Genomic DNA, 12,997 nt, shown 5'->3' with positions numbered 1-12,997 from the left:
CTAATTCCACTTAGAATGATCCATTCCACTTAGATCAACACTATCCAGGTCATCATCATCACTCAACCTGGTCTCCGTACCTCCAATGTTGCTCTTCTCCAGTAGATTCCCAATGATTTAACTTTTCTAAAATCCAAGTCAGATAATTGTATTATTATTTTTATATACCTACAGCAAAAAAGGGCAAGAAATTAAGCTATAAAGTGAACCAGGAAAGAGGTGCTATTGGAACATTTCTCTCCTGCTTGGCCAACCACCTGAACTTTGCCCATAGTGTTCCTTATCTGTGGCATCATGTCCTTGAGCAAGAGCCCTGGTCCCAGCCTCCTATACTCATACGAAGGTAGCATCTAGTCACCATTCAACACTGAGATCTAGGGTCTCTTTCAGCCTCCCCATTTGGTCAAAAATCACATGTCATAGGTAGAATTGGTGTGTCCTTATACGTTGTACCCTTGGGGCATCTCAGTGCCTCAGCTGGTTAAGCATCTGCCTTCGGTTCAGGTCATTATCCCCAGGTTCTGGGATGGAGCCTTGCATCAGGCTACCTGCTCAGCAGGGAACCTATTTCTCTTTTTCCCTCTGCCATTCCCTCATGCTCTCTGGATCTATGTCTCTGTCAAATAAATAATATATATTTTAAAAATAAGCTGTACCCTTTCCACATGAGCCTAAAACAATTTATATATTTCCTTACAACTATTTGCACAAACTACACCTACAGATCAAATTCCTTAGGGGCAGGAGACATTTGTTATTTATATGTTAAATTCAGTTAGCTAATAGTTATTTTTTATTATTATATAGCATAAGACATGTTTTTTGAAGAAATGAAGGACTGGATGTTTGATGGTCTTCCTCTGTTTCTTTGTACGATAAGTGACATACTTCAAATCTCAGCTCTAATACCACCTTACGCTGGAAAACTTCCCTATGCCCTCGTTCTTGGGGTTAATATTTTTCCCACAGTACCTTCTACCACAATGGACTAATGATTTCAGATACAAGTAACAGCTATGGAGGTCTTCAGGTTTGGAAAATAAGAACAAAATTGTCCTTATTAAATGCAGGCAAACAACTGGATTGTTGCACTACTGATCAGCCATGTTAATAAGTACATGATTTCCAAGATTCATCACTTACACTGCCACCATGCAGCAAGGACAAGTTTTTAAAATAGACTAAAGTCTGATATTTTATGTTTTATTCTTAAGTAATTTTAAATTTACAGAAAAATAGTATAAATAATAATAGTACAATTAACAGTCATATATATTTTGCCTAGATTCTCCTATATCTTATGCCCAACTTGCTTTATCATTTCTCTCTCCATCTCTCTCTCACCAATTGCACACCTTATTATTTTGTTTCTAATTATTTTATTATGTATTTCTGAAGAATATAAATATTCTTCTGCAGAATCACGCTGGAAACTTCAGAAAAATATAACATGGATATAATACAATTGTACAATTGCTTTGAATGCCAAAGTGTAAAAATGAAGATCTTTCCAGTACAGATTAACAATTCCTCCAAAAGGAACAAATTGGTGATGACACATCATGGTGTGTGAATCTAAGGAAAAACATTGGCATAGTATCCTAAAGTTTTAATTTGTAGAGTGAAGGGAAAAAATAGTACAAATAGTTCCTACTTTATAGTTTCCTCAAAGACTGATCCCACATTCAACATTTTTTTTAGAGCCCTTGTAACATCCTTATTCCTAAGACTATAAATTAAAGGGTTTAGAACAGGAGTGAGTATGGTATAAAAGACAGATACAATCATGTCCTTCTCAGGGGTGTGATAGGAGGTGGGGAGCATGTAGGTATAGATGGAAGCACCATAGAAGAGGATGACCACCATCATGTGGGAAGAACAAGTGGCAAAAGCCTTCTTCCGTGCCTCTGCTGAGTTCATCCTGTGGATGGTGAAGAGGATGAAAGAATAGGAGCTTGAAATGATTGTCACAGGGATGAGGAGCATGAGGACACAACACAGGTACATGAGTGTCTCATAGAGCGAAGTGTCTGAGCAGGAAAGCTTCATTACAGCAGGGACCTCACAGAAGAAATGTTGGATCTCCCGGGATCTGCAGAAGGGGAAGGTCATGGTGACGGGTGTGAGCACAAATCCATCCATAGATCCCAGAAACCAGGAGGAAGATGCCAAGAGGAGACATACTCTATGGTTCATGAGGACAGGATAATGGAGTGGATGGCAGATGGCCACATAGCGGTCATAGGCCATGGCAGCTAGAAGGAAAACTTCTGAACCTCCTAGCATCAGATAGAGAAACATCTGCATCCCACATTCAGGGGCTGAAATATGTTTCACACCCATGACTTGGTCCATGAGCATCTTAGGCACAGTGACAGAAATATACATCACATCCATGAGAGATAACTGGGTGATAAAAAAGTACATGGGTTTATGAAGGTGAACATCACAGTGTATCAGAAGGATCAGGATGGTGTTTCCAGACAAGGCCATCAGGAAAACCACAAAAATGACCACACAAAGGAGAGCTGGGTACTTGAATTGACTGAAGAGTCCCACCAGGTCAAAATCTGATCGTCCAGTATGGTTGGCCACCCACGTGGTGTTCTCCATTGCATTTTACCTGGTGCAGCAAGGAGAGCTGTGGAGTTAATAGATCACGCCTGGGATATGAGCACCTGAAATAAATGTTTAGTGAGCTTGAGTGTGTGTGTGTGTGTGTGTGTGTGTGTGTGTGTGTGTGTTTGCATGTTTACAAATGGGTAGCCAGTGTGACAAGAAGGGGGAATTCCAAGGACCTGTAAAGTTTAGGAGTATAAATTACCTGTAGTTGTATAAATTTACTAGAAATCTAAGAATTTACAACTCAGGGTCAAAAATATCAGTACCTTAATAATTCCAATACTAGATAGGTATTTCCATAAAGAAAACAAAAACCACTCTCTGCATCTGTATTTTTTTAATCTTTATATGACCTTTAATTTTTAATTTAAATTCCAGTTAGTTAACATACAGTGTTCAGGTGTAGAATATAGTGATTCAACATTTTCATACAATACCTGGTGCTCATCACAAATGTAATCCTAATCCCCACAATCTATTTGATCCATCCCCATACCCACCTGCATTCTGGTAACCATCAGTTTATTCTGTATATTTAAGAGTCTATTTCTTGGTTTGCCTCTCTCTCAATTTTCTTCCCTTTGTTCATTTGCTTTGTTTCTTAAAATCCACATACAAGTGAAATCATATAGTATTTCTCTTTCTCTGACTTATTTTGCTTAGCATAATACTCTCTAGCTACATCAATGTCATTGCAAATGGCTAGTTTTCAAACTTTTTATGATTGAGTAATATTCTATTGTTTATTTTTATATTCACCCATAATGTTCACTGCAGCATTGTTTACAATAGCCAAGATATGGAAACAACCTAAGTTTCCTTCAATAGACAAATGGATAAAGAAGGAAAGGAGTGTGTGTATGTGTGTGTGTGTGTGTGTGTGTGTGCACATGCCTATATATGTTCTGTGTGTATGTGTATATATATATATATATATATATTTGCCACTATAACAGTGAATGAGATTCTGCCCTTTTTTACAACAGACCCACCAGAGTATTATGGTAAGTGAAATAAGTCAGACTGAGAAAGACAAATATTACATAATTTCACTCATATGTGGAATCTAAAAACACAAATGAATAAACAAACAAAAACAATATGAGACCTGGAAATATAAAGAAGAAATTGATGACCACCACAGGGGAGAGCTATGGGGTGACGGGCAGAATTAGTGACAGGAAATGGGAGATACAGTCTTCCAGTTACGGAATGAATAAGTAACAGGAATAAAATACACAGCATAAGGAATATAGCCAGTGATATTCTAATAGTGTTGTATTGTGACAGATGGAAACTACCACTCTTGTAAGCATAGCATAACACATAATTTGTTGAATATCTATGTTGCATACCTGAACCTACTTTAACCTTGTGTGTCAAGTGCATTCAAATAAAAAAAAACTTTTAAATATTGGTAACTTACAGTAAGGTTGCCACAGTTCAAGGTCATGAGATTTCCTGATGACAGATAGTGTTGTTTATCAATGAGTATGGAAATTTTCAGAATCACCACCATATAAAAACACAAAAAAAGTGAATCATTGAAAGGAAGACAATAAAATATCTCATTTTTAGACTTCTTAATTATGGAAGTCAAATTGAATCAACCTTTCTGGTTTAAGGATCCAACTGGATCTTTAAAAATCTTAGAGATCTATTCCATGTAAGAAAGATGTAGAAAGTAACTGAAACATAACTTAGGGGATATTTATACCAAAATTTTAACCCCATTGTCATTAGAATCAGGCCAGGGAGTGATGCTCTGTGGTTGTGCAGAGTGTATCCCCAGCAGCAGATCAGTGTCCTCCATCAATGACTAACACTTAGATATCCTAGAGACATCAATCTAGGAGCCCAAATGTTGAGATTATTCTTGTGGGTCCAGATTATCCTTCACCAACACTCCCTTTGATCATTTTACATTGAAACAAGATAATAATGTTAGATCTTAGGTATGTTCAGGATTAAATGATATAAAATATGAAAGTGCTTAGAACATTACCAGTTACAATGAATAAGCACATATATTGTAATTTAAAGAGTTAATATCTATGGTGATTATTATGCAAAATCTGTTTAAGAGATGGCAGTTAACATTTGTGTTTTATGATATAAGATGAATTATTTCAGTTGGCCAGTTTTACTATCTATTCATACACATAAGAATTGAGATTTGATAATTTCTGTAACCAGATTTTTTCTTTTTACATATATATATATATATATATATATATATATATATATATATATATATATATGAGTTTTTTTTTTTTAATTTTTACTCTGGTTAAGCAGATCTTTATGGAAAATCCTACCTTAGTTCTAACTAGTACATGCTTCTCCAAATTCATCTATTTAAATCTCCTACCATTTGCTCTAAATCTCATGAAGCAAAACTGAGCAACATTGAGTTTATCTCTGACTAAAATACAACCCCTTCCTAAAAAAGAAATTCTGGCTACTCAAAGCCTAAATCTCTGTTAAATGCTGAAGACAAAAGACAAATTCAAATGATTACACTGAAGGAGGTCGCAGTTCACCTATTCAGGCAAAGATATTGTGTGTGTGTATGTTTGTGATTTGAAATGTAAGTAAATTTTAAAATAGCTCAAAATAAATAAGAAAAAAACTATAGAAGTAAATATCTCTCTCCTTTCTGGAAAGAAACACTAATAACTTCTTTCACATTTTCTCTTCTAGAAATCAAACTTTTGCAACTTCTCAATTATTGACGTATTAAATGTTCAATTTTAAAAGTCTTTACCAACAAAAAAAATATTCGCTCTTCTCTCTAGGAAGAATTTAGGAATGATTATGATACAGGGATATTTCAGGAATTAATTCTGATTTTCAAAACATTGCATACTTTTGTAATGATTACCAAGATGAATTACAATATTCAACTTATGAACAGTCCCAAGTTCCAGGGTGCTAGAGTAGTAGAAAACAATGAAAATTAATTTGATGCCTTAATATAAATATCTGACAAATCTTGTACATATTGCATCAAAAATATAATCTTATTGTCATTTTCCACCCCCACTAACAGATAAAAGCTGACCTCTGGGCAAAATTTAAAATAGCCCAATTAAAGCAAAACATACCTGTTGTCTCAGTCAATTTTTGTGGTCAAATGAAGCAAATTTTTGTTGCTCTTTCATGAATGGGAGTCACTTTATTCAAGCCACACTGAACAGCCTTCCTGGCACACCAGACAAACAATAGAATGTTATCTATACCATGCAAGATAACTGGCCACCCTGTTCATTCTTATTTTTTCTATCCAGTTGTTTGAGCTTAATGTAAGCAGAACAGTACAAATTTAAATTGGAGAATTAATAGTGGTGGTAGGGACACCTGGATGGTTCAGTAGTAGAGCATGTAACTCTTGATCTTCAGGTTGTGAGTTTGAATCCCATATTGGGTGTAGAGTTTACTAAAAATAAAAATAAATAAATAAAAATTTTTAAATCATCCCCTTATTGTGTTGTGTTGTGTTGTTTTGTTTTGTTTTGTTATGTTTTGTTTTGTTTTGCATTGTTTTAAATACTGGTGGTCAATGTCATCGCGATCAAAATACCAATGACATTTTTCAAAGAACTGGAACAAACAGCCCTTAAATTTGTGTGGAACCAGAAAAGTACCTGAATAACCAAGGAATTGTTGAAAAGGAAAAAAAGCGCTGGGGGCATCACGTTGCCAGATTTCAAGCTATACTACAAAGCTGTGATCACAAAGACAGTATGGTATTGGCACAAAAACAAACACAAAGACCAATGGAACAGAATAGAGAACCCAGATATGGACCCTTGCCTCCTTGGGCAACTAATCTTTGACAAAGCAGGAAAAAACATCCAGTGGAAAAAAGACCGTCTCTTTAATAAATGGTGCTGGGAAAATTGGACAGCTACATGCAAAGAAAGAAACTTGACCACTTTCTCACAGCATACAAAGAGATAAACTCCAAATGGATTAAAGACCTTGATGTGAGACAGGAATCCATCAAAATCCTAGAGGAAAACATAGGCTGCAACTTCTTTGATATTGGCCACAGCAAATTTTTTCATGACACATCTCCAAAGGCAGGAGAAACAAAAGAAAAAATGAAGTTGTGGGACTTCATCAAGATAAAAAGCTTCTGCACAGCCAAAGAAACAGTCAAAAAAACTAAGAGGCAGCCCACGGAATGGGAGAAGATATTTGCAAATGACACTACAGATAAAAGACTGGTATCCAAGATCACAAAGAACTTCTCAAACTCAATACACGAGACACAAATAAACAAATCATAAAATGGGCAGAAGATTTGAACAGACATTTTTCCAATGAAGACATACAAATGGCTAACAGACACATGAAAAAATGTTCAACATCATTAGCCATCAGTGAAATTCAAATCAAAACCACACTGAGATACCACCTTATGCCAGTTAGAATGGCAAAAATTGACAAGTCAGGAAACAACAAATGTTGGAGAGGATGTGGAGAAAGGGGATCCCTCTTACACTGTCGGTTGGAGTGCAAGTTGGTACAGCCACTTTGGAAAACAGTATGGAGGTCCCTTAAAAAGTTAAAAATTGAGCTACCCTATGATCCAGCAATTGCACTACTGCGTACGTACCCCAAAGATACAGATGTAGTAAAGAGAAGGGCCATACGCATCCCAATATTCATAGCAGCACTGTCCACAATAGCTAAATCATGGAAAGAGCTGAGATGCCTTTCAACAGATGACTGGATTAAGAAGATGTGGTCCATATATACAATGGAATATTACTCAGCCATCAGAAAGAATGATTACCCAACATTTGCAGCAACATGGACAGGACTCGAGGAGATTATGCTAAGTGAAATAAGTCAAGCAGAGAAAGACAACTATCATATGATTTCTCTCATCTATGGAACAAAAGAAGTAGGAAGATTGGTAGGAGAAGAAAGGGAAGAAGACGGGGGGGGGGTAAACAGAAGGGGGAATGAACCATGAGAGACTGTGGACTCTGGGAAACAAACTGAAGGCTTCAGAGGGGAGGGTTGTGGGGACTGGGATAGGCCCGTGATGGGTATTAAGGAGGGCACCTATTGCATGGTGCACTGGGTGTTATACGCAAATAATGAATCATGGAACATTACATCAAAAAATAAGGATATACTGTATGGAGACTAACATAATATAAAAAATTAGTATAAAAATAATAAATATATGATAAATAAATAAATAAATAAATAAATAAATAATAAATACTGCTGGTAGAATAACAAATCATTACTTGAAGCTAACAACATCCCAGAAATTTTTTATTGTTCTCTATCGTTCTATATTTCACCTTCCCCAGGAGTCAATGAACTAGTTAATCATCTTATTTTCTACTTTTATAAATTAAATAATTCGAATTCCCAGGGTAGGCATTTTAACATAAGAATAACAAAAGAGAAAATTATTTAAAAATGAGGAGAGGACACCTGGGTGACTCAGCTGGTTTAAGGGCTGCCTTTAGTTCAGGTCATGATCTTGGAGTCCCTGATTTGAGCCCAGTGTTGGGCTCCCTGCTGAGTCGAAATCTGCTTCTCCCTCTCTCTCTCTCCCCTCCCCCCACTCATGCACACACGTGTGCTCTCTCTCTCAAATAAACAAAATCTTAAAAACAAACAAATAAACAATTTATCAGGATAACTGTCTAGCATCACACAATTCACCCAGAACCTATACTGCTGCTGTAGCCCTCTAGAGTACTATCTTCCCTCCACAGTCTACAATTTAGGTATTATCACTCACTGTCAGTTTCATCTAAGAAACATAAAGATAACTGAGACATTAGTTTCAGTTTTCTAACTATCAGAATTAATGTCCACTCAAAGTAAAATCAGTTTCATTCCTTCTATAAAATTTCATCCTCAATAAAACAAGCATATCATTCAAAATATGGGAGGCATGCATATTCTTTTGTCCATACATAAATGTAAATCAAAAAGCCATTTCCTAATATGGTGCAGTAAATTATCACTACAAGAAAGATCCAATCAAAAAGGATAATTAAGACTACAATTATCATGAAGAGCACTAAGAAATGTATAGAATTGTTGAATCATTAGAATTATACATCTGAAACTAATATAATGGAGTATGTTAATGATATTTGAATTTAAAAAATATCACATTTGCTTTTTTCATAAAAATAGATGGTAGGGAAAATTGATGAAATATCACCAAAAATTATTAGTGTGTATCAGAAGGAGAACAAGTCAAAAACAATAATTACCCTTTTTGCTCCTGCAGTTCTTTCTATATGATTGAACTCAGCATCAGATGATGCTGCAGATCTTATCCGTCTGAGTAATAGAGTATGGCCACGGTTAACAGTATAAAGATGAACAAGACAATGACATCATCCTGGTTTTACTCTGCCCATTATGGGAGTTGATGAGGTTTGCTGTTGATTAATTCCTTCTGGGACTTTGAAGAAGAATGCAATTAAGAGTCCTAACAACATAATATAATAAAAAAAAAAAAAACATTTAAAAAAAAGAGTCCTAACAACAACAAAAAAGGTAATAGGTATCTATGTTACACTGTTCTGGTTCTCTCCTCAAGTCTTTATTAACTGGAAATCTTAACCAATATTAACAGTAATCTCAAATTCCACCACCACCAATAAAATCTTATCTGAAATCGATGTCAGTTTATGTGTCCTTAGTTTTTTCACATTATAAAATATTTTCCTTACGAAGTGTATATCTATCCTCATTTAATTTTCCAAAATTATTATATGAGGTATTGATATACTTCTCTTATTTTTTTCTTATCTGAAATATAAGACAGTTGCATATGCAACTCATAGACTAATTGGTGTGTCAAGGACAGCACCACTAATCAGTACTGTAGTTGAGAATAAAATTGAAGAGATTTCCTTGACATCTCTCTCTCAATCACTCTTCATTAGATTACTGATTGTACTCTTTATTATGTTACTCCACTGTAATCAGCATTGGCTTATTGTTGCATTTTAGGGTAAATGTTTTATAATTTAAATGTCAATGTGTTAATAATAGAAACAATATAAAAACACAAACCATCAAACAGAAAATTGAATCAATATATTGGACACCTGAAGTTAATATAACATTGTATGTCAGTTATATTTCAATAATACAAAACAATTCTTCTAAACCTTTTTCTATATATGTGTTCTGGAACTATGTCAATCGTTTTCTCATTTCATCTTTGCCCATAACATCTTTTCTCCAGACAATGACTTTTTTTTTTTAAAGGCCCACACTTACGACTGGAGCCTTCTGTGTCATCCAGGGTTCAGCCTGCATATGATTCATCTGACTCCTTTGACTTTTTTTTTCTTCCCTAAACTGCCATTTTTAGTTTTCTAAAGTATTTATTTCAATTCTACTTAGTTTTTTTAAGGTTGTTTTTTTTTTAATTTCAGTAAGTTAACATTAAGTGCAATATTAGTTTCAGGTGTTCAAAACAGTAATTCAACTATTCCATACTATACCTGGACCTCATCATAAGTGCTCCCCTTAATCCCCATCACCTATTTAATCCATTACTCTACTCACCCCCTTTTGGTAACCATCAGTTTGTTCTCTACACTTAAGAGTCACCTTCTTGGTTTGCCTCTATCTCTTCTTTTGTCACTCTGCTCATTTGCTTCATTTCTTAAATTTCACATAGTATGATCATATGGTATTTCTCTTTCTCTCACTGACTTATTTCACTTAGCATAATACTCTCTAGCTCAATCCTGTCTTTACAAATGGCGAGGTTTCATTATTTTCTTTATGGCTGAGCAATATTCTATTTCTATATATACTAACTCTTCTTTATCCATTCAACAGTCAATGCACACATGGCTCTTACCATAATTTGGCTATTGTTGTTGTTGTTTTTGTTTTAATTTTTTATTTATTTACTTTTTTAAAGTTCCATGATTCATTACTTGCATATAACACCCAGTGCACAATGCCCTCATACTACCCATCACCAGTCTATCTCATTCCCCCATCCCCCTCCCCTCTGAAGCCCTCAGTTTGTTTCCCAGAGTCCATAGTCTCTCGTGGTTCATTCCCCCTTCTGTTTACCCCCCCTTCTTCTTCCCATTCTTCTCCTACCAATCTTCCTACTTCTTATGTTCCATAAATGAGTGAAACCATATGATAATTGTCCTTCTCTGCTTGACTTATTTTGCTTAGCATTATTTCCTCCAGTGCCGTCCATGTTGCAGCAAATGTTGAGAACTCGTTCTTTCTGATAGCTGAGTAATATTCCATTGTATATATGGACCACATCTTCTTAATCCAGTCATCTGTTGAAGGGCATCTCGGCTCCTTCCATGATTTAGCTATTGTGGACAGTGCTGCTATGAACATTGGGATGCGTATGGCCCTTCTCTTCACTACGTCTGTATCTTTGGGGTAAATACCCAGTAATGCAATGGCTGGGTCATAGGGTAAGCTCTATTTTTAACTTTTTAAGGGACCTCCACACTGTTTTCCAGAGTGGCTGTACCAATTTGCATTCCCACCAACAATGTAAGAGGGATCCCCTTTCTCCACATCCTCTGCAACATTTGTTGTTTCCTGCCTTGTCAATTTTTGCCATTCTAACTGGCGTAAGGTGGTATCTCAAGGTGGTTTTGATTTGAATTTCCCTGATGGCTAAAGATGTTGAACTTTTTTTCATGTGTCTGTTAACCATTCGTATGTGTTCATTGGGAAAGTGTCTGTTCAAATCTTCTGCCCATTTTATGATTTGTTTATTTGTTTCTCGTGTATTGAGTTTGAGAAGCTCTTTGTAGATCTTGGATACCAGTCTTTTATCTGTAGTGTCATTTGCAAATATCTTCTCCCATTCTGTGGGCTGCCTTTTAGTTTTTTTGACTGTTTCCTTGGCTGTGCAGAAGCTTTTTATCTTGACAGCATGGTACTGGCACAAAAACAGACATATAGACCAATGGAAGAGAATAGAGAACCCAGAAATGGACCCTCAGCTCTTTGGGCAACTAATCTTTGACAGAGCAGGAAAAAACATCCAGTGGAAAAAAGACAGTCTCTTCAATAAATGGTGCTGGGAAAACTGGACGGCTACATGCAAAAGAATGAAACTTGACCACTCTCTCAAACCATACACAAAGATAAACTCCAAATGCATGAAAGACCTCGATGTGAGACAGGAATCCATCAAAATCCTAGAGGAGAACATAGGCAGCAACCTCTACAACATCGGCCACAGCAACTTTTTTCATGACACATCTCCAAAAGCAAGAGAAACAAAAGAAAAAATGAACTTGTGGGACTTCATCAAGATAAAAACCTTCTGGGTATTGTTGATAAGGCTGTTATAAACATTGGGCTGCAAGTATCCCTTTAAACTCATTTTTTATATGCTTTGGGTTAATACTTAGTAGTGTAATACCTGGATCATAGGGTAGTTCTATTTTTAAATTTTTGGAGAACCTCCATACTGTTTTCCAGAGTGGCTGCACCCGTTTGCATTCCCACCAACATTGCAAGAAGTCTCCACCTCTCCACATTCTCACTAATATCTGTTGTTGATTTTAGCTATTGTAACAGTGGTGAGATGATATCTCTGTGTAGTTTTGATTTGTATTTCCCTGATAGTGAGTGAAGTTTAGCATCTTTCCATATGTCTGGGGTACATGTGGATATCTTCCCTGGGGAAGTGTTTGTTCCTATCTACAGTAAAATCCATTTACAATTGGATTATTTGCTATTTGGGTGTTGAGTTTTAGAATATATTTATTTCTTTTGGATACTAACCCTTATCAGATCTGTCATTTGCAAATATCTCTTCCCATTCCCTAGGTTGCCTTTTAGTTTTGTTCCTTGTTTCCTTCACTGTGCAGAAGCTTTTTCTTTTGATAAAGACTCAAGAGGTTATTTTTGCTTTTGTTTCCCTTACCTCAGGAGACATATTGAGTAAGGATCTGTTATGGCTGAGCTCAAGCACGTTACTGCTTGTGTTCTCATCTAGGATTTTTATACATTCATGTCGCAGGTTTTCTATCCTTTTGGCTTTTGTGTGTGGTATAAGAAAGTGGTCCAGTTTCATTCTTTGGTTTGTTGCTGTCCAGTTTTCCCTACACTGTTTGTTGAAGACACTGTCATTTTCACATTGGACATTCTTCCCTGCTTTGTCAAGGATTAGTAGACCATATAGTTGTGGGTCCATTTCTGGGTTTTCTATTTTGTTCCATTGATCCATGTATCTGATTTTGTGCCAGTACCATACAGTCTTGATGATCACAGCTTTGAGATAGAGATGAAGTTCAGAATTGTGATGTCTGCAGATTTGTTTTTCTTTTTCAAGATTGATTTGGCTATTCAGAGACTTTTGTCTCCA

The 12,997-nt window shown here is 35.9% G+C and overlaps 1 protein-coding gene across 1 annotated transcript; it reads right to left on the bottom strand.

Annotated features, from left to right (window-relative positions):
- Positions 1–1,650: 1,650 nt before the first annotated feature.
- LOC123780242 (olfactory receptor 2T29-like) lies at positions 1,651–11,740 on the bottom strand. Its single transcript, XM_045779057.2, has 2 exons — positions 11,698–11,740; positions 1,651–2,615 (listed from the first exon to the last, which is right to left on the bottom strand). The coding sequence occupies exon 2, from the start codon at positions 2,611–2,613 to the stop codon at positions 1,651–1,653; it is 963 nt and encodes a 320-aa protein (XP_045635013.1). The 5' UTR covers positions 2,614–2,615; positions 11,698–11,740.
- Between the last annotated feature and the right edge of the window lie 1,257 nt (positions 11,741–12,997).

Source organism: Ursus americanus, chromosome 5, assembly GCF_024610735.1.
Source record: "Ursus americanus isolate L20-20 chromosome 5, mUrsAme1.1.p, whole genome shotgun sequence".
NCBI lineage: Eukaryota > Metazoa > Chordata > Mammalia > Carnivora > Ursidae > Ursus > Ursus americanus.
Note: the sequence above shows the minus strand (reverse complement) of the source record. Positions and strands in the feature narration are given on the sequence as shown.

Coding starts and splice junctions, on each gene's coding strand:
- LOC123780242 (XM_045779057.2), bottom strand. CDS start 2,613: ATGGAGAACACCACGTGGGTGGCCAACCATACTGGACGATCAGATTTT.